At 42.4% G+C, this 22803-nt stretch overlaps 1 protein-coding gene across 5 annotated transcripts in view; it reads left to right on the top strand.

The window, feature by feature from the left end:
- The window catches only part of KIAA1210 (KIAA1210 ortholog), a 292927-nt gene that overhangs the window by 50302 nt on the left and 219822 nt on the right, over nucleotides 1-22803 (top strand). For 2 of the 5 annotated variants that reach the window (XM_073599311.1, XM_073599306.1), the window contains exon 1: nucleotides 10130-10327. The exons of 1 other annotated variant lie outside the window; for it this stretch is intronic. In XM_073599311.1, coding sequence (XP_073455412.1) covers nucleotides 10293-10327 — 35 coding nt within the window. In that variant the 5' untranslated portion in view covers nucleotides 10130-10292. Of the gene's footprint in view, nucleotides 1-10128; nucleotides 10328-22803 lie in introns of those variants that run through there. 2 more of the 5 variants (XM_073599310.1, XM_073599309.1) reach the window with 2 other exon arrangements.

Raw genomic sequence — 22803 nt, 5'->3', positions numbered from 1 at the left:
GTGGAGAATTTTTAAAGCAGGGTTAGGTAAAAAAAAAAAAAAAAAAAAAAAATTATCCCAAGCTTTTGAACATCTCACGGAGCACCGTTCAATCCATCATCCAAAAAATGGAAAAAGTATGGCACGACTGCAAACCTACAAAGACCTGACCATCCATCTAAACTGACAGGTCGGGCAAGAAGAGCATTAATCAAACAGCCAAGAGGCCCACGGTAACTCTGGAGGAGCTGCAGAGATCCACAGCTCCGGTGGGAGAATCTGCCCACAGGACAACTATTTTTGTCATGCACTCCACAAATCTGGCCTTTATGGAAGAGTGGCAAGAAGAAAGCCGTTGTTGAATGAAATCCATAAGAAGTCCCGTTTTCAGTTTGCGATAACATGTGGGGGACACAGCAAATGTGTAAGAAGGTGCTCAGGTCAGATGAGACCAAAATTAAACTTTGGCCTAAAAGCAAAACGCTATGTGTGGAGGAAAACTAACACTGCACATCCCCCTGAGCACACCATCCCCACCATGAAACATGGTGGTGGCAGCATCATGTTGTAGGGATGCTCTTCTTCAGCAGGGACAGGGAAGATGGATGGAGCCAAATACAGGGCTATCTTAGAAAATGTGTTTAGTCTGCAAAAGACTTGAGACTGGAGCAGAGGTTCATTTCCAGCAGGACAACGACCCTAAACCTACAGCCAGAGCTACAATGGAATGGTTTAGCTCAAAGCATATTCATGTGTTAGAATGGCCCAGTCAAAGTCCAGACCTAAATCCAATTTGAGAATATGTGGCAAGACTTGAAAATTGCTGTTCAGATGCTCTCCATACAATCTAACAGAGCTTGAGCTATTTTGAAGAAGAAGAATGTGCAAAACTGGTAGAGACAACCCAAAAAGACTTGCAGCTGTAATTGCAGCGAAAGGTGGTTCTACAAGGTATTGACTGGGGGGGGTGAATACAAATGCGTGCCACAGATATTCTTTTGCAAAAGAATTTGAAAACCATTTATCGTTTTTCTTCCACTTTACAATTATGTGCCACTTTGTGTTGGTCTATCACATTAAATCCCAATAAAATACATTTACGTTTTTGGTTGTAACGTGACAAAATGTGGAAAATGTCAAGGGGTATGAATACTTTTTCAAGGCACTGTAAGTACCTTAGTTTGTCGCCATTCCACGAGTATGTGCAATTTTAAAGCGTGACATGTTGGGTATCTATTTACTCGGCGTAACATCTTTCACGTTATACAAAAAAAGGCTAACTACTGTTTTTGGGGTTTTTCATTCATGAAATTTTTTCAAAAAAAATTGCATTTGAAATGCTTGTAATACATTTTATCTTCAGGAGAATACCAAAGACACAAGGTTGCAAATCTAAATCTAGTTTTAAAAATCGTTTTGGGGTATGGTTTGTGTGGAAGTACCTACTTTGTTCGTCATAAAACCTATCTAATGAAAAAAAGTGTCTGCAATTACACTTCATTTTGATTTTTATTTATTTTTTGGATCATCATAGTTCATTCACCCGCTACGAGCAAAAAGTCATCTCTGTTCTGTGGAAGCTTGGAAGGACAGTCTCTTGTGTGTGTACACAATGAGTTCAGTCCCAGGTCATTGAAACCATATGGATTATTTCATCCTAAAAGACCTGGCTTTTGGAACATGTTTTGATCAAAACGAGGAGGAGTCCTTTTCCAGTAAACTGTAGATTGAATGTTTGACTCCTTTTATTCTAACTATCTAATTATTGTATGGAGGCTGGTTTCAGGGAGGGAAAAGTGTTGAAACACCACTACTCATTTGTTATCTATGAATTTGGTTCATAAAATAATACAGTTTATTGGATGTTGTTCTGTATCCATTGCAATGTGAATGAGGCCTTAAAGCCGTATTAAACCCCAAATCAAAAATATAACCTATAAATGATCATTTGAAGCACCCCTGCTAGTGGTAAATGGTTTGTCTCATCCCTGTAACTGATATATTCTGTTGGAGAGCTTGTTCTTTTGGGGGAAAAAAAAAAACTTGCTGGCTAGATCACCAGATGAAAATATAAGAAAGCCTAAAGAAAAAAAATGAATGCAGCCATCACATCTAAGCATTTTGTAAGCTGCAATATAATGTTTGTTTATGGGTTTTTAACACTTTAAATTTGTGTGTGTGTGTGTGTGTGTATGGAACTCTTTCCTACCTGCACATATGGTTAACCGGCAGTAAGACTTCCTAAACCCAGAGCGTTTGCTCCTCTGAACACCAGAACTCCAGGCAGAAAAGCTGCCTAAGGCCCCTTTCACACTTATACGACTTGTCCCACGATTTTGTACTGCAAAATCGTATGACAAGTCATTCTCCATGATTTTCAATGACTACCATTCATATTGGCACGACTTTAAGTCGTGCCGACTTGAAAGTAGTCCCTGCACTACTTTGGTCCAACTTCTATGCGAGTTGTACTCCATAGACCTCAATGTTAAACCATGAAGTAGCATGCAAGTCGTGCCTGAATAATATAGACACGACTTCAGTACGACTTTGTAAGCACAAGCCTGGCCTCGCTATTCGGGAAAGGAAAACTTTTCTTTCCTTTCCCGATGAGCGACAGGCAGTGCTGACAGCTGTCTGGTATTAATCCAGAGGGGGAAAGCCGCGCCAAGTTTTAAATGAAAAAACCGGCGTGGGTTCCCCCCCGGGGGCATACCAGGCCCTTAGGTCTGGTATGGATTGTAAGGGGAACCCCCTACGCCAAAAAATCGGCGTGGGGGTCCCCCCAAAATCCATACCAGACCCTTATCCGAGCACGCAGCCCGGCCGGTCAGGAATGGGGGTGGGGACGAGCTAGCGCCCCCCCCCCTCCTGGACCGTACCAGGCCGCATGCCCTCAACATGGGGGGTGGGTGCTTTGGGGCATGGGGGGCGCAGTGCGGCCCCCCCCACCCCAAAGCACCTTGTCCCCATGTTGATGAGGACAAGGGCCTCTTCCCGACAACCCTGGCCGTTGGTTGTCGGGGTCTGCGGGCGGGGGGCTTATCGGAATCTGGGAGCCCCCTTTAATAAGGGGGCCCCCAGATCCCGGCCCCCCACCCTATGTGAATGAGTATGGGGTACATGGTACCCCTACCCATTCACCTAGGGAAAAAAGCGTCAATAAAAAACACAGTACACAGGTTTTTAAAATAATTTATTAGGCAGCTCCGGGATCTTCTTCCGACTTCGGGGGTCCTCTTCCGACTTCGGGGGTCTCTCCGCCGTCTCCTCCCGGTGTCCACATCTTCTGCCGGCTCCTCCGCTATCTTCTGCAGCTCAATTGCTAGCGGTGGTCCGGACTTCTGCCTTCTTCTTTTCTTCCAGAGATGTTGACACGACGCTCTCTCCAGCCAGAATGGTCTCTGTGCACTCCGCAAGGGACTTATATAGGCGGTGACCCCGCCCCCTTATGCCGTCACAGTCCCTGGGCATGCTGGGTCTGTGACGTTTAAGGAGGCGTGGTCACCGGGTGATGACCACGCCCCCTTATGACGGCACAGTCCCAGCATGCCCCGGCACAGTGACCTCATAAGGGGGCGGGGCCACCACCTATATAAGTCCCTTGCGGAGCGCACAGAGACCATTCTGGCTGGAGAGAGCGTCGTGTCAACATCTCTGGAAGAAAAGAAGAAGGCAGAAGTCCGGACCACCGCTAGCAATTGAGCTGCAGAAGATAGCGGAGGAGCCGGCAGAAGATGCGGACACCGGGAGGAGACGGCGGAGAGACCCCCGAAGTCGGAAGAGGACCCCCGAAGTCGGAAGAAGATCCCGGAGCTGCCTAATAAATTATTTTAAAAACCTGTGTACTGTGTTTTTTATTGACGCTTTTTTCCCTAGGTGAATGGGTAGGGGTACCATGTACCCCATACTCATTCACATAGGGTGGGGGGCCGGGATCTGGGGGCCCCCTTATTAAAGGGGGCTCCCAGATTCCGATAAGCCCCCCGCCCGCAGACCCCGACAACCAACGGCCAGGGTTGTCGGGAAGAGGCCCTTGTCCTCATCAACATGGGGACAAGGTGCTTTGGGGTGGGGGGGGCCGCACTGCGCCCCCATGCCCCAAAACACCCACCCCCCATGTTGAGGGCATGCGGCCTGGTACGGTCCAGGAGGGGGGGGGGGGGCGCTAGCTCGTCCCCACCCCCATTCCTGACCGGCCGGGCTGCGTGCTCGGATAAGGGTCTGGTATGGATTTTGGGGGGACCCCCACGCCGATTTTTCGGCGTAGGGGGTTTACCCTTACAATCCATACCAGACCTAAGGGCCTGGTATGCCCCGGGGGGGGGGGGACCCACGCCGGTTTTTTCATTTAAAACTTGGCATGGAGTTCCCCCTTATGATTCATACCAACTACTGCATGTTTTCATTTGTTAATGCCAAAAACGTGGCAAAGTAGTACTGCTCCCAAATCGCGGTAAAATCGCGGCCGCGAAATCGCGGTAAAATCGTGCGACTTTGAAGTCGAATAAGTGTGAAAGGGGCCTAAAGCTGTGTATTTCACACATGTATAGGCACATCAAATGTTTTGAGCATTATTGGATTCCATTGGCCAGAATATCCAGTGGAAGGCATTAACTCTTAAACGCGGCTAAACTTGTATGGCGTTTAGGTCTGTTTTAGGCATGTTTTTAAGGTGTTTTTGTTTGTTTTTTTTCGGGGGGGGGGGGATTTCAGTGTGTAAACACGCTGCTTCTAATATGCCTCTGTGCATGAACGCATAGACCAACATAAAAGTGGCTGTGCATGAGACCTGATTTATGTTATGCTGCACCAATGCTACAAAGAAAAAACCCGGTGAGGCATGTCAAGGTCTTGATCACATTGTAATCTGGGATTTTGTGGCATTGGCACAGTAATGGCTTCTTTCTGGCAACTTGACCATGCAGATCATTTTTTGTTCAAATACTGTCATATTGTGCTTAAAAACCACCACATCATTTTTGTTTTTTTTCCGGATCAGCCTGTATATCTCCTGAGCTTACTTGTGAGGTTTTCTTTGTATCCCTAACAATTTCTCTGGTAGTCCTGGCTGCAATTTTTTTTGGTCTGCGACTTTGGCTTGGTATTGAGATCCCAGAATTTTCCACTTGAGTGCTTGAAAAGTATTTACTGGCAAATTTAAGGCTTTGGATATTTCTCCTCCTCCCTTCTCCTTTTCTCTTCTCCTCCTCCCTTCTCCTTTTCTCTTCTCCTCCTCCCTTCTCCTTTTTCCTCTTCTCCCCCCTTCTCCTTTTTCCTCTTCTCCTCCCTTCTCCTTTTTCCTCTTCTCCTCCCTTCTCCTTTTTCCTCTTCTCCTCCCTTCTCCTCTTTCCTCTTCTCCTCCCTTCTCCTTTTTCCTCTTTCCTCTTCTCCTCCCTTCTCCTTTTTCCTCTTTCCTCTTCTCCTCCCTTCTCCTTTTTCCTCTTTCCTCTTCTCCTCCCTTCTCCTTTTTCCTTTTTCCTCTTTCCTCTTCTCCTCCCTTCTCCTTTTTCCTCTTTCCTCTTCTCCTCCCTTCTCCTTTTTCCTCTTTTTCCTCTTCTCCTCCCTTCTCCTTTTTCCTCTTTTTCCTCTTCTCCTCCCTTCTCCCTTTTTCCTCTTTTTTTCCTCTTCTCCTCCCTTCTCCCTTTTTCCTCTTTTTTTCCTCTTCTCCTCCCTTCTCCCTTTTTCCTCTTTTTTTCCTCTTCTCCTCCCTTCTCCCTTTTTCCTCTTTTTTTCCTCTTCTCCTCCCTTCTCCCTTTTTCCTCTTTTTTTCCTCTTCTCCTCCCTTCTCCCTTTTTCCTCTTTTTTTCCTCTTCTCCTCCCTTCTCCCTTTTTCCTCTTTTTTTCCTCTTCTCCTCCCTTCTCCCTTTTTCCTCTTTTTTTCCTCTTCTCCTCCCTTCTCCTTTTTTCCTCTTTTGACCGTGTGTTGTGTGGTGTTTTTTTTTTTGTTTTTGTTTTGTTTTTTGCTCCCCATGGCTCAGTATGTCTTCTCCGTGCATTCACGTGAGAGCTAACAAACTGATTTCTGTTGTTATGATTTAAAAAGGAGCCAGACAACTATAACAACCTCCAGGGTATGCAAACATTTGAGCACGTGTGTGTTTGTAATAAAAATAAATATATACATACATACACCACTTTATTAGGTACACCTTGCTAGTACTGGGTTGGACTGCCTTCAGAACTGCTTTGATTCTTCATGTCATAGATTTAACAAGGTGTTGGAAACATTCCTCAGATTTTGGCCCATATTGACATAATAGCATCACACAGTTGCTGCAGAATTGCACGATGCAAATCTCCCGTTCCACCACATCCCAGAGGTGCTCTATTGGATTGAGATCTGGTGACTGTGGAGGCCATTGGAGTACAATGAATTCATTGTCCTGTTCAAGAAACCATTTTCAGATGATTTAAACTTTGTAACCTGGTGCATTACCCTGCTGGAAGTAGCCATCAGAAGATGGGTACGCTGTAGTCATAAAGGGATGGACATGGTCAGAAACAATACTCAGGTAGGCATTGGCATTTAAATGATGCTCAATTGGTACAGAGGGGCCCAAAGTGTATCAAGAAAATATTCCCCACACCATTACACCACCACCAGCCTGAACCATTGATATAAGGCAGGATGGATCCATATTTTCATGTCTAGGCTAAATTCTAACCCTACCATCTGAATGTTATAGCTGAAATCGAGACTCATCAGACCAGGCAACATTTTTCTAATCTTTTCTCATCCAATTTTGGTGAGCCTGTGCAAATTGTAGCCTCAGTTTCCTGTTCTTACCTGACAGGAGTGGCACTTGCTGTGGTCGTCTGCTCCAAGGTTCGATGTGTTGTGCATTCAGAGAGGGTATTCTGCATACCTTGTTTCTACTTAGTGGTTATTTGAGTTTCTGTTGCCTTTCTATCCCAAAACAAGTTTGCCCATTCTCCTCTAACATCAACAAGGCATTTTTGTCCATACAACTTCCACTCACTGAACATTTTTCTCTTTTTCGGAACATTCTCTGTAAACCCTAGAGGAGATGATTGTGCATGAAAATCTCTGTAAAGCAGTTTTTGAAATACTCAGATCAGGCCATGTAGCACCTACAACCATGCCACGTTCAGAGTCACCTAAATACCCTTCATCCCCCATTTAGATGCTTGGTTTGAACTTCAGTCGTCTTCACTATGTCTAAATGCATTGAGGGTTGTTTTTTTTTTTTTTTTTTATAGATAGATATTGTTGTGCTCATAAGTTTACATACCCTGGCAGAATTTGATTTCTTGGCCATTTTTCAGAGAATATGAACGCTAACACAAACTTTTCTTTCACTCTTGGTTAGTGTTTGGCTGAAGCCGTTTATTAATCAACTGTGTTTACTCGTTTTAAATCATAATGGCAACTGAAACTACCCAAATTACCTTGATCAAAAGTTTACATACTCCAGTTCTTAATACCGTGTATTGCCCCTTTAATATCAATGACAGCTTGACGTCTTTTGTGGTATTTGTGGGTGAGGCTCTTTATCTTCTCATATGGTAAAGCTGCCCATTCCTCTTGGCAAAAAGCCTCCAGTTCCTGTAAATTCTTGGGCTGTCTTACTTGAACTGCGCATTTGAAATCACCCCAGAGTGGCTCAATGATATTGAGGTCAGGAGACTGAGTTGGCCACTTCACTTTATTCTGCTGTAGCCAATGACAGGTCAACTTGGCCTTGTGTTTTGGATCATTGTCATGTTGGAATGTCCAAGTACATCCCATGCGCAGCTTCCTGGCTGATAAATGCAAATGTTCCTCCAGTATTTTTGATAACATACTGCATTCATCTTGCCATCAATTTTGACCAAATTTCCAGTGCCTTTTTGTAGCTCGTACATCCCCCAAAACATCCAGTGATCCACCTCCGTGTTTCAGAGTAGGCCTTGTTGACTCCTCTCCAAATGTAGCGTTTATGGTTGTGGTCAAAAAGCTCCATTTTGGTCTCATCGCTCCAAATGACTTTGTGCCCGAAGGTTTGAGGCTTGTCTCCTGTGCTGTTTGGCATATAAGTGGGATACTTTGTGACATTTGCATAGAAATGACTTTCTTGTGGTGACTCAACCATGCAGCCCATCTTTCTTCAAGTGCCTCCTTATTGTGCATCTTGAAACAGCCACACCAAATGTTTTCATAGAGTCCTGTATTTCACCTGAAGTTATTTGTGTGAAGTTATTTCTTTGCATCCCGAACAATATTTCGGGCTGTTGTGGCTGAAATCCTAATTGGTCTATCTGACCGTGGTTTGGTTTCAACAGAATCCCTCATTTTCTGCTTCTTGATTTTGAACACTGCGGATTGACATTTTCAATTTCTTGGCTATCTTTTTTTTTTTATATCCCTTTCCTTATTTATATAGTTCCACTATCTTTTCCAGCAGATCCTTTGACAATTCTTTTGCTTTCCCTATGACTCAGAATCCAGAAAGGTCAGTGCAGCACTGGATGAAAGATGTAAGGGTCTGTCAGGAGTCCAGAAACTCATTGGGAAAAAAAATATATATATATATTTATATTCTCCAAGAGTATTGGGACACCTGCCTTTACACGCACATGAACTTTAATGGCATCCCAGCCTTTGTCCGTAGGGTTTAATATTGAATTAGCCCACCCTTGTGTCTATGGGAATGTTTGACCATTCTTCCAGATGCGCATTTGTGAGGTCAGGCACTGATGTTGGACGAGAAGGCCTGGCTTGTAGTCTGTGCTTTAATTCATCCCAAAGGGGTTCTATCGTGTTGCGGTCAGGACTCTGTGCAAGCCAGTCAAGTTCCTCCACCCCAACTCGCTCATCCATTCTTTATGAACCTTGCTTTGTGCACTAGTGTGCAGTCATGTTGGAACATGAAGGGGCCATCCCCAAACTGTTCCCACAAAGTTAGGAGCATTGTCCAAAATGTCTTGGTATGCTGACACCTTAAGAGTTCCTTTCATTGGAACTAAGGGGCTAAGCCCAACCCCTGATAAACAACCGCACACCATAACCCCCACCCTATGATTTGGACTACTGTAGGGTACTATAGTGCACTGAAGGCAACATAACTCTTTTGTACTCCCATTTGTAAGTTTCCATGTTCTAGGTGTCTTTCTAAGACCCGCAGAGGGAGGGAAGTGGCACAAGACGGAATCCTTTTTCTAGAGTACCCAAAAGATGTGAGACTTTGCAGAATCAAATGGATTTTCTGACTTCAACAGAGTTGCATTTTGCTGAGCAGCATTTGTAGTTTATGAAGATTTTGATTTTGCCTTGAGTTGCCATTTTAAGATCCTAAAACCAGAGCAAAGGAAATAAAAGGCAAAGCCTGCATTAAATATAAGTTTATTTTGGGCAACCTACAGACAAAATCAGATTAAAGAGGAACTGCAGTCTGCTCTCATAATTTGTAATAAAAACATCTTTGCCATTCTGACGCTTCCCTCCAAACACTTTGCATATTTTATATATACTGTGATTCTGTACTTGCCAAATTATGCTGCAGAAATCTCCCTCCACTAAGTCCGTCTGCAGCCATTTTAACTGTGGGCAGCTGAAGCTGCTGCCTGTTCACATCCTGGATTTACACAAAGGCACATCTCCAGCTCTGCAGCTTTCATTGGTCCTCTTAGGACTCATCCCCCTCCCTTCCTGGCAAATTCTCACGAGGGTGAAAGAGCTGTGCATGATGTCATAAGCCTAGGCTAATGACTCACTCTCGTGGGCTGTATAAGGTATTTACTGGCATAAAAAAATTTTACTATCCAAAGTTAAAATGACAAGGGCAGAAGATTTAATAGATGGAACTATGAAAAAATGACTGAAGGTCTGCTTTAAGGACCCAGGAAAGTCCAAATGTTACTTTTTATAAAGGGCAAAAACTGTAACAAGATAAGTGCAAGCTTGAGAAAAGTAGTAGCCTAGTTATGAAACTGCATGTGGTGTTGCAAATGCAGTAAAAACTCCTTTTAAAAAACACTGAAGCAGAACTGCATTTCTCTTGTTACCTTAAAGGTACTTGCCCCAGGGCAGTGCTCTCAAGCTGTACTTGGGATGCTGCTTTTGATAGGAAAAGGCGAGTGAGCGAAAATGAGAATGGAAAAGGGGAGGGCACTGAGACTCCCCATTTATGGAATAGACACAGCCTTCCTTACTCCCAGCAAGATATCATGTCTGTAAAGCAGCCACTGCTGTCTCTCTCAGCATAGTAGGTGCTGTATGTGTGGGCATTTATGGAATTGGATCGTGAGTACTGTACAATCCCAAGACATCACAGGGAAGGCAATGCAATAAATGCAAGCCCAGCCAGACAATGTCTGCATTGTATAGTTGTCTGAAAGGTAAAAAGTAAGTCAAGCCTTCATTCTTTGTTCTTTTGTTGCTTCTGTCTTTTAAATGCTGCCATGGACAAAACTAAGTCTACGGGAAGAAAAGCTGGAATTCCTTCCTCCACTACTGTTGTGACCATAGGTTTAAGTGGTCTATATTTGTATATGTAATTGAAGAATTATTGTGTATTTTTACAAAGCTGTGCGTGGGCTTTTTTTTAAATTCCTGTAGTGAAATGCTGGGATTGTTGGAGATCTGGTGTATTGCTAATAATAGGAACTCATTCCTAGTGTAAAAAAAAAATGGGATTCACAAATTGTAATATCTGTCGGGAAAGGGTTAACTGTTCTAAGTGACTACAATCCTGTGACCAGATGATGTGTGCCATAATTAAGACCAGGTACAGCAAAGTGACTGCGTTTTTGTGTGCTGTAAATTACAGGCATGCCACTTCTTATTAAGGCTTTTGTGCAGTGACTTGCACTGTTTTTATAGAACCAAAATGGTTTTGTGTATGGTAGGTAATTAGTTGCAACTTAAAGGGCAAGTTGGGGGCAGATAGATTTCTTTTTTTTTTTTTTTTCCAGTGTGTAGGCGAGGAGTGTGCTGGGTCGTGTGTGTGTTTGTTTGTGTGTGGGTTTTTTTTTTTTTTTTTTTTTTTTTTTTTTTATAGAAAAGCTATAGATTTGTTTTGTCAGTATTGGCTTTCCAGGTTCTTGGTCCCCTTTTTAAGAAAAAAAAAACAACTTTTTTTGACCTTTTTGTTATCCCAATCGCTTCAGGATTACTGAAAATGTAAACACGGTACAGAAAACTTGTGCTGATAAAGTCAACATGTGTAATATTTTGTAGAAGTGTATATTCAAGATTATAGATCTAGGTGGACCATAGTTGATCAGAAGCTCCTAGGATCATAACACCATCTACAGTCTTATATATATATATTTTTTTCTTTATTACTGCATATACTTTGAGCAAGTAGCATAAATTGATACTGTGAGAAACTGATATGCATATGACTATATTTACATGGACACATTGTCCTTAATTTGATTTCTGATAAGCATGTTCCTTCATGTTGTTACTTATATTGTTGTCTTTTGTCTCCTTTGTGAAAATGTTTGGGGGGGGGGGGGTGGGGGGGAGGAGACTAAAGTAAAATTGGTCTGTGTGGTGTTTGTTTGTTTGTTTTTTTTTGTTTTTGTTTTATTCTATGTGCATAACTTGAATTCAGTAATTGTGGTATAGCCGAAGGCAGTATATTGTTTTCAGTGTGTAGGCATGTTTTTATATAATGTTGGGCATGGACACGTGCCAGGAGTGAGGAAGACTCCTAGCTAATGTTCTAAAAGGCTTTTTTTGTGCATCTTTCTTTATTTCTTTATTGCTGTTGTCACAAACTCTTGTTCCCATGCCCCTCCACAAATAGCTGAGTCCATATTAGACTAATTTTTTTTTGGTTTTGTTCTACAGCTTCATACCAACAAAGCTGTTGAGTAATAAAATCATCCAAAAGGGCATTTGTTCCAGGCCTAGAAAGACGAGGGCCCATCTTAAGCCTTCCAAAAAAGGTTTACATTTATAGACTGAGATCAGTGTGTAGGCATAGTGAACTGCGGAGCCGGCTGTGAAACCAAAGCAGGTCACAGCCTGCTTCCCACATGCAAGGTGGTGGTGCCGGGGACCCGAACAACAGGCCTGGGTGAGGACAGATCTGGATCTCTGGACTGGTAAGTGCATGCTGATTAGCAGTTACAATATTTTATTTTTTTCCCAGACCAAAGGTTCTCTTTTTAAAGTGGTTCTGAAGTTGAGGTGTGTGGGGTTTTTTTTTTTTTTTTTTTTTTTTTTTTTTTTTTTTTTTTTTTTTGTGTACCTTATTGTATTCTATTCATTAAGGTAAAAACACCCCAGTATCTGTTTTCCCCACTTCCCAAACACTTACATGACCCTTCTCATGATCCAGCATTGTCCCCGCCGGGAGCCCCTCTCTCCTCTTTTTATCTTCCTGGACTCGCAGGCTCTGTTAAATCCAGTGATAAGGGAGCAGGGGGCCTGGCTGAGCTGTGCTGTTCAAGTCTAAAGACACACAGAGCCTGGCTCTGGAGCATGCCCGCATAAGTGCCTCCATAGCACAAGGCTTGCTGTAGGGGCACTCGGAAAGGGAGGAGGAGTGAGAAGCGCTGGCGGGAGACCACCAAAGAAGTGGTAAGGAACCGCTCTGTGCAATATCTGTGCACACACCAGGTAAGTATATCGTGAGTTTAAAAAAAAAAAAAAAAAACTTTGTCATCACTTTAAATTTGTTCACTCCTTCTCATGGACCTAAATCAGTTTGTTTTGTTTACCAACAGCACTGAAGTACTTTTTTCATAAAGAGTTAAATATGGTAATGTTCTTAGCAAGGTGCAGTTTGATTATATGAACCTTTAGAATATATGCTACGCGAGCAGGACCCTTCTGTATATTGTACTTGTGCTGTCCCCCCCTTCTACATTGTAAAGCGCTGCGCAAACTGTTGGCACTATATAAATCATGTGCATAATAATAATAAAGGCCCATTCACACTTAAAGTGGAGTTCCACCCACTTTTACAACTCTTCAGCATCCCTCACTAAACTGTGCACTGTAAACAAATTGGATATTTTTAAAAACATTTTTTCTCAGCACCTACTCTATATCTGCTGTATTCATTTTTCACTTCCTCCTCCCTGGCCGTGGCCCATCACATCATTTCCTGTTTGCAATGCCTTCTGGAAAGGGGCGGCAACTTCCTCTGACACTGCCGTTGCTATAGAAATCTGACCTGAAACCTATTACACTGCTTGTGCTGCACTGAGCATGTGCGAGATCTGCAAGGATGAGATCCAGGAAGAAATACAGTCTGGCTTCAGATGCCCACACTTATGATGGCCATGGCCTGCTGTAAGTTTATAAAATAACAAACTACTTCTATAAACTAACAAAACAGACCTTAGTTTACAGACTAACTTTACTAGAATACATTATATAATATATAATTATATAATAATTAGGCTTGTGTATTATAGGGGTATTTTTATTTAAAAAGTATCGTTTTGGCCGGAACACCACTTTAAGCATTCTGTTGGGGTGTTTTAATACATGTTGTTGCATTCAGAATGGATGAACAAATGTACATGACCCTTTTGGCAGTGTGGCACATACTGTGCAATGTGTTGGGGTGCAATACAACATAAATGGCATCACACTGCACAAGCCAGGTACATTACTAGGCATTGCAGAAGCAGTATGGAATGGGTCCTAATGTATGTTCAGGGTGGTAGGAGCACACAGAGTTGTGTTTTGTCAATTTTAATCTTTTAATGGGCCCCAATTTCATACCAGATATGATGATTTGTAGTAATCTTTTCAGGCTTTGCTCTACTTAGAAAGCCTTTCCTTTATGGCATTGAATGCCGTAGCCTCCCTTTCCTGGTGACTGCTACCTATCCTTCTGAATATGGTGTCAGAAACCTGGGTATTCCATGTGTGCTGCAAACGAGCCATGTTTTGCAAGCTTGCAGACCTATACTGTACAAGCACTCTACTGTCCTACGCTGTTGTAATTGTTGGCGCTGATGTTAAGCTGATGATTAAAAATAGATAGGGATGGAGCATTTAAAAAAAAAAGTGAAAAGTCTACCCGTATAGACTGAATATTATTAACCAAAAGAATGTTGGCAGGAAACATCTGCAGCCTGATAATTTGGAACAGATCCATTTGTGGTCTTTTGGGATTGTCTAGAGATTCATTTCTGCCCAAGTGAAAGTATGTAAACGTTCCTTCATGAAAGGAAGACGCCTGTAGGTGGCTTACAAAATCTGCCAAAAAATGTACCAGGATGGCGCTTCAGGTAGAATATCTTCTGATGCAATGTGTCTAGTGCAGCAGAATGTGGAAGTGGAGTTTTAGAGGAGAACATCAGTTGTGCTTAAAGCGGTAGTAAAGTCCTAGGAAAAAATGTGATGCATCACTGCCACGCATACGCACTGTCCATTCATAGCACAGTGAATATGCGCCAGTGATGTCACTGGCCACTACAAATGTGAATATCACCTAAATGGTGCCCGTTTTTAAGAGATATTCACTGTACCCACAGGTAAGCCTTATTATAGGCCTACCTGTAGGTGCAACTCATAAAACTGAGTTTACTGCCACCCAAAATTGTATAAAAATCCTAACAATTTTAATTTCTTAGTTTCTCTTTTTCGGCTGTTAAATATACCATTAAAAGTGTTTTTATGTGTTCTGGAAGTGCAAAAAAATACCTGTTTGATGTCAGACGTTGCTGTCCTGTGTCTTGTGCACCTCTCCTGTTATCTCAAGGAATCTAATTAGTCCTTCCAGTTCTTATCTGGAAAGTACAGAATAATTGGCCACTATGCTTTGGAGATGGGAGAGCAGTGAGGTCTTAAAGTGGAGTTCCACCCAAAAATGGAACTTCCACTTTTTGGATTCCTCCCCCCCTCCGGTGTCACATTTGAAAGACAACTGGACATTCGGCATGCCTGATTGGCCTCTAGTGCTGATCCCCTCTCTGTCCCAGATTTCAAAGGTTCAAGGGATTATAAGAAGCTGACAAGGTAAATTCATGCACCTGCACTAGATGCATTTCAAACTAATAGAACTAAAGTTTTTTTGTTTTTTGTTTTTTGCTTGCAGTTAATATTTAGCATATGGCTACACAAATGTGTATGTGTATAAAAGCTGATTGGTTGTTTTTAGAGCCCTTTTATTTATTTTTTGTATACTTCTTTTTTTTTTTTTTTTGATCTGCTATACAAACCTACTAATTAAGTTAATAATTGTTTTAAAAAAAAATCAGAGTAATTTTTAATTGTTGCTGTATAAATGTTCCATATTTTATGCTTTTCTTTGCAATCTCCTGCCTATGGTTTACACACAGGCTCCCTGTGTACCTTTCCCTATGCAGAATGCATTGGACCATGGATGTACAGCACTTTTTTTTTTTTTTTTTTTTTTTTTTTTCTTCATTTCCTCTGCAAATAGTGGAACTTGGTAATGCTACTCTTTATGCGATGGTATGTTTCATTCCAGAAACGGGAGCTTGATCCAGGAAATTTGGCCAGTTTCACTTGTCCTGGTAATGACTGCTTGTTTATGAAGCTACCAGGGGGCACATTTAACACTGGCAGTAGGTCTGGCTGGCTTCACAAACACTACTGGATGTGTAACATGCATAGTTTTCGACAAGAAGTTGCTGCCTCTAATCATGCTATTCAACACATAAAGTGTGTATATATATATATATATATATATATATATATATATATATATATATATATATATATATATATATATATATATATATATATATATATATATATATATATATATATACATACATACATATATATATACAAAAAAAAAAGTTAATTTATTTTGTTGATGCTTTTCTCTTCAAAGGGGTTAGGGCATGCTGAAAACGAAAAAACAATTTTAACTGTTTTGCTTGGCAGTGAGTTTGGCGTAATGCTTAGGGGTAGAGAAGGAATATATGAAAATGCTGGCAGTAACAGAACATTGCTCCTAGTTTGGTTTGGCTGCCATATACAGAACTTTAGTCTTCTGAAAGTTTACACAGTGAAACTCAGAACAGGCTGTATGTTAAGTAAAGTGGTTATTTATTTCAGGTACTTGTATAGCGCTGTCAATTTACGCAGTGCTTTACATATACATTGTACATTCACATCAGTCCCTACCCTCAAGGAGCTTACAATCTAAGGTCCCTAACTCACATTCATACATACTAGGGACAATTTAGACAGGATCCAATTAACCTACCAGCATGTCTTTGGCGTGTGGGAGGAAACCGGAGTACCCGGAGGAAACCCACGCAGGCACAGGGAGAACATGCAAACTCCAGGCAGGTAGTGTCGTGGTTGGTAATGCACCATAAATCAAAATTGTATTATATTGCAGCTTAGCAATTCTTAGATGTTGTGACTGTATTGGTTATATATATATATATATATATATATATATATATATATATATATATATATATATATATATATATATATATATATATATATATATATATATATATATATATATATATATATAACCAATACAGTCACAACATCTAAGAATTGCTAAGCTGCAATATAATACAATTTTGATTTATTTATTTTTTTTAAGGCCGTTCTTCCTTTTATTTTTATCTGTGGATTCTGTAAATTTTATTTTTCAACTTTCTTTAACAGACCAAGCTGTCCAGCAAAAGTGGCAATTAGAGGGTGGAGATAAACCATTTCACACTGACAGGGATGCTTACAATAGTTGGTTTTTATTTAATGTAAAACCTTTTTATTATCTCAAAGTCTGCTAGTGTATATAACCAACACTACCTGCACCCCAGACTGACAATGCTTCTGTCCAACTGTGTCACCATTGTTCCTCCATCCAGAGTGGAAACACCCGAGGACAAAGTGTGTTGCTGGAAGGATCAACAGGTGAAAATAAACATCTAGAGACTGGACAAAATATTCTGTTTTGGGATTTAATGCCTCTTTAATCCCACAGCTATTTAGCTGGGTCCACTCCTCTCGTTTCACGTTGGCCTTGGATTATCGGAGTCCCAGTGATAGAGGCTAGAAGAGCTCTATCACTGGGATTCTGTGATCATCCATGACTGCCCATGGCCCTTTGCACCCTAATCTATAACTGTAATGCCCTGTACACACGATCAGACATTCCGACAACAAAATCCATCAGATTTTTTCCAACGGATGTTGGCTCAAACTTGTCTTGCATATACAGTCGCACAAAGTTGTCGGAAAATCCGATCGTTCTGAACGCGGTGACGTAAAACACGTACGTTGGGAATATAAACGGGGCAGTATCCAATAGCTTTCGTCTCAATTTATTCTGAGCATGTGTGGCACTTTGTGCGTCAGATTTGTGTACACATGATCGGAATTTAAACGGATTTTGTTGTCGGAAAATTTTATATCCTGCTCTCAAACTTTGTGTGTCGGAAAAAAAAAAAACGCTGAACACTAACGCGCGTTTATTGCCGTTTGGCTTTTTTTTTAGCGTTTTTTGTGGTAAGAAAAACTGCACTTTGACCGAGATTTTTTTGACGTTCAGAGAAGAGCCCATAGACTCCACTTTTGATGAAAGCTAAAAAATGTCCATGTGTACGTGGGCACATAGGATAACAGAGTGGCGTTTATGGGCTGTTAAAAAAAAAAAACGCCCAAACTCCAAAAAACGTCCGTTTATGAGCTTCAGTGTGCATGGAGCCTTAAGCAAAACGTGAAGTGAGAGGAACGGATCTATATTGAGCCACTTGGAGGTAATTTTGAATCCTGAAGACCATTTACATACATGTATTAAAAATGGTGCTTTGTGACCGTTTGGTCATACTTCAAGGTGAGCGGCCAATTCACTCAGTGGTGGTTGGTGGTGGTTTCTTTTGAAGTTTAAAGAATCACGCTGATACAGCTAGTAGCAGAAGATTGATGCTCGTGGATTTCCTTTTTTTTTTTTTTTTTTTCTTTTCGTTTCTTCACTGTCCCAGAAACATTTTGTGTGTTTAGACTAATTTGTGTGTCTTTGATTTTGTCATTTTTTTTGACTGCACCGGATGTGGACACTATATATGCAATTTTGACTAATTTGTGGAATGGGCTAGAATATTTGAATTTGTACTGATAAGGAATAGACAGATGTTAAACACTACTCGCCTTTAATACACATTTGATCATATATATATATTTTCTCACTAGATATTTTTAGGTGGAGGTTTTTGTATTCATAATTTTTTTTATTTTTTTAGTATTATAACTGCGCACTAATGCAGTGATCAGCGATAATACATTGGCTGGGTGACGGGGATGATCAGGAGGGCAATTAAAGGGTTAACTGTGTGTATGCGTGCTGATTTTACTTACAGGCTGGCTTTTCTTCTGATTTCAGCTCTGAAGGGTAAGTGAAATCAGGGAGGAAAAAAAACTACCAATCTGTGTTTACTAACGCACAAGCAGATCTGTGCTGTGATTTGCCACCGCAATCAGCAAGTTTACAACCAAAATCATTGGCTGCGAGCCTGCTGATAAACTTGTGCAAACTTTAGCCTGCTAATATACACAGCGTGAGAGGCAGGGGATGCCTGTAAACCAGGAAGTCCAGCACAATGTACTTGTACATCACTGTGCCTAGGGGAGCCTCCGGCCAGCAGTAAAATTACTACAGGCTGGTCAGCAAGTGATTACATGGAAACATGACAAAAGAGCATGGGCAGTCATAGAGGAGAATGAAAGAGGTGTCCAAAAGGTTTGTCTGCATTTGCTCTCTAAAGTCACCTTCTCCTAGCAGAAAAGATCATAGAATTTTCCGGCATGCTGTGCTAATCAAATATCCACTAGCATGTGGGAGCATATACACTGCAGTATTTGCTGTTCTACTTGAGGTTACTCTGAGTTCCAGCAGAAATTCTCAGGAGCTTTTTATGAACATGGGCTGGTGGCAGGGAGGGAAGTGATAAATGTCTGCATTGCACTTGGTCTTTTGATGTTACATCCACAAGGATGGAGGTTGCCTGCTGTGTCAAACTTCCTCAATGTTTCCTGTAGTTAGAAGCTTGTCTTCTGAACATCAAGCTTGTTTTTTTCTCTTGTAAGACAGTTAACAAGTTTACTACAGAGCATTTTTTTTTTTTTTTTTTGTATCCTTCAAAAGCAACAAATTATATATCTATATCTCTCAGTAGCCGTGCATTTCAGACTAATCTTGCCTATATCTACTTACCACACTGTGTGCAGCCAGGAAGACTTTTTAAATATCAGCCTAAAGTAGGGTTGCCACCAGTGATGCCGAACCTGCCCCCGACAACGGCCTGCAGGTCACAGAAAGCAACAGATTTGTGTGTGACTATCTTGGTTACTTGGGGAGACACAGCCCGGTCTAAAAGTGTCGTCTGGGTTTTAGTCCGCCTGAAACCCAGACATGTGATTTCAAAACCATGACTGTCCTGGTGAATCCCGGACAGGTGGCAACCCTAGTCTAAGGCTGGCCATAGATGGTTCGAATCTTGGCCAGTTCAGCAGGAATGTATGATGTTTTGGGTTTTCCTTGACTGGGTCCAACAGATGGTTTCTTGGTTTTTTGGATAATAAATGGCTGGAAGGTGTCGCATAAGAGCAATATTGGGTTGTGTCATGTAGAATGGTTGCTATTGTCTACTGTAGAATACTAAAGCTTATTTAGTTAAACAGGATAAAGATCATATGTTAAGATGTTATAAATATCTTTACAAAGATATTTTTTGTTTTGTGACAGGATGTAGGTCATGTGTAGCTTGGTACTTTTTACAATGCCCTTGTGTTTTGATTGAAAAGAACCTCACTAGGGTTTTTAGGGCGTGGTCATTCAGATATGTAAAAGTTGGTAGACTTATGACCACAACAGTCTGGGCTATTGGACAGACCTACCACGTATGAAAAAATGTGCCTGGCTCTGGGCATCCATGGAAGCAGTTTAGGGATCACCCAGGAACCATGTGGGTTGGGTAGCTAGGTGCCATATACCACCAAAAGAGTACTTTTACAATTGGTTGCAACAGATGTGTAGCGAGAGCAGGACTTGGCTGTGCTCCAAATTCAGGCCCATCCAAGGTGCTCTAATTCCATTCCTAGGTCCTTTTCCAGTTTCCCCAATGCTACAATGACAAAGCAGATCTTCACTGCAACTGAGCACCAAAAACACTAATTCATTTTTAATATTCAAAGCAAACTCTCCCACCCATCCATGTCTCCATGGCTTTATTTTGTTGAGAAATCACATTGAAAAACCACCCCCTTGCATTTCTAGCCATTTTCTGGAAGGTAGGCTGAAGGGGGGGGGGGGGCATGATGTCTAACAGCAGCCCTGGTTGTCAGAGGCTGACTGGCAACTTTTGTCCCATGGGGCAAGTACAACCCAGAGGCCCATGGTACAGAAACTCGGCGCCCCCCTCCCTCTTCTCTGCCTCCTCCTGACCCCCCCCCCCCCAATCCCAGGTTGAGTCTCCGCCCCAGGTAATCCTCTGCTCACCTGGCTGGTTGGGCTGAGCAGCACCTGCTGCACTGACTCTGGGTTACTGAACTGACAGTCAGGAGGGAAGCTGAGAGCTGCAGAGGGGAGCTGGGACGGCTTGGTCGTGGCTGGCCGCGGGAGGAGGGCCTTAGATGGGGCAATGAGCTGGCCTCTGCTCTGAAAGTGTACACCATCCATGTCGGGAGGGTCCTTATCCCACACTCGGTAGAACACTGGCAAGGACCTTTTTTACTCCTTTTTCACCAGGAAGCCTTTAGGCATGTCTACAGGGCCGGTGAAAGGATTTTTGTCTACTCAAGCGAAGGTGCATTTTGCTACCCCCTACACTATAGCATACACTTTATTTGTACTCCAGTGTGTGAGTAGGCGGGATTATGCATTCCCTGCTTCCCCCTCACTAGCTATAGGCAGTTGGCAGGTGGAACTAAAAACCTTCCATGCTGTGTGCGGTGGGAGAGAGGGCATGGTGTTCTGCCAGGTACACATGGGAAGTTTTTTCCTTCAACCCATCTGATTGTACAGCGATCTCCCAGCTGAGCTATTGTGTTCTGACAGGGGGACCGCCCTCCTTGCTAGGACACAGATTGCCTGTAAATGTTGATTGGATGCTGGTTTTCCAGCATGTTCCTGAGTAAGGATGAGCTCCAGCATGTTTCGCACAGCCCACGTGCAGAGCTCGCCAGGGAATCAGCACTGCGCTGCGCTGATCACAAGCAGTGCGACATTGTCCCGATGCGCGGCTGCAGAGATTGGGAAATTTCTCACTGCCTGTGATTAGCGCAGTGCCAACTTCCTGGTGGGCTGTGCAAACTCGTCGGAGCTCATCCTTACTCCTGAGATTGGCTTCTGTCAGACAGCGAGATGTGCACATGGCCAAAAGTCACACAGTTCCTGCTGAACCGTTTGTTTTCAGATGATTTCTGGCCTATGTGTACACGCCTCAAGTGAATAAAAGACAAGTATTTTTTAAATATTTGAATCCCAGCAATTGGCTGTGGATTAAGATTTTACCACCCCAAAAAATACACAAAAAAATTCCATGCACTCAAATCCACAGGGATAAGAGTAAATCTCTATAAAATATATAAACCCCAAGGTTGCCAATCTGCCAAAGCCGCAAACACAGCATCAGTCAATTGATTAGGACACAGGTAGCTTCAGCAGAGCACTACAGTAAGGGCCCTTTCACACTAGGAACTGCATGTGATTCACATGCAGTTCTGTGCAGTGCAATTTCACCGCACCCCACCAAAAGTAGTGCATGCACTACTTTTTGAAATGCACAGCATGGTACCTTTGTACCATGAAATCCGTTGCATGCAAACAGAAAATTGTAACCTCACCTTTCTGTAATTTTCCTTTCCTGTCGCATCTTCATGGCAGCATACACGTTGGGTTGTGACTCCGCCCCCACAACCTGATCGGACCACATAGCTATAAGTTGACGAGAAGGCCCCCGCCCCAATATTCTCTGTATGTATAAATCACCTCAGAAGGGTGGACAGTTGTATGCTGCCATGAAGATGCGACAGGAAAGGAAAATTACGGAAAGGTGAGTATACAATTTTCCATTTTCCTTTCGCATCATGGCAGCATACACTTTGGGGAATAACTCACAAACTGGGTGGGAATGCAAAATAAGTTTATTAACAAGGAATGAAAGAGTTGGCTTGGATAACGGTTTTCCCAAAATCCACTGTTGATAGGCGTGCAGAGTCCACCTTATGAGATTTAAAGGTGTTTCTGGAAGACCAGATTTTTCCGTTTTCCTAAAAGACTTGGTTGCCGATAGATACTGTAAGATGTTGCCCTTGACATCCAGCGGGTGAGGGTTGCCCTGATCCGTGACAAGGGCCGGGAGATTGATTTCTTGATTAAAGTGAAAAGAGGAGGATACCTTAGGGATGAAGCGATCTGAAGGTTTTAGGACTAATCTGTCCGGGTAGATGATCAGGTATGGCTCCTTGGCTAGCAGGGCTTGCATCTCTGAGACTCTTTGCTGATGTTATGGCAATTAAAAAGCAGACTTTTAGCATCAGGTGCCAGAGGGAGATGGTTTCGAGTGGGAAGAAAGGCTCTTTGGATAAGGCTTCCAAGACAATTGAGAGATCCCAGACCGGGAATGAAGGTTTTCTGGGGGGCCTTAGTTTTAGTCAGGGCTTCTGAAACTGTATAACAAGGGGGTTATGTGCCCACTTGACTCCTGTCAAGGCGGAAATGGCTGACACTTGAACTTTTAAGGTGCTGGACCCAAGACCTTTCTCTAGGCCTGACTGCAGAATCTCCAGAACTTGAGACACTGATGGAGAAGATGAGTCCCAACCTTGCTGATGTGCGAAGGTGACCAACTTTTCCCAGATCCTCCTGTAGGTGTTGTTAGTGGTAGGCCTTCTGGCCTGGAGTAATGTAT

The sequence above is a fragment of the Aquarana catesbeiana genome, linkage group LG09 (assembly GCF_042186555.1).
Source record: "Aquarana catesbeiana isolate 2022-GZ linkage group LG09, ASM4218655v1, whole genome shotgun sequence".
NCBI lineage: Eukaryota > Metazoa > Chordata > Amphibia > Anura > Ranidae > Aquarana > Aquarana catesbeiana.
The sequence above is the reverse complement of the archived record's forward strand: the minus strand, read 5'-3'. Positions and strand labels throughout refer to the sequence as shown.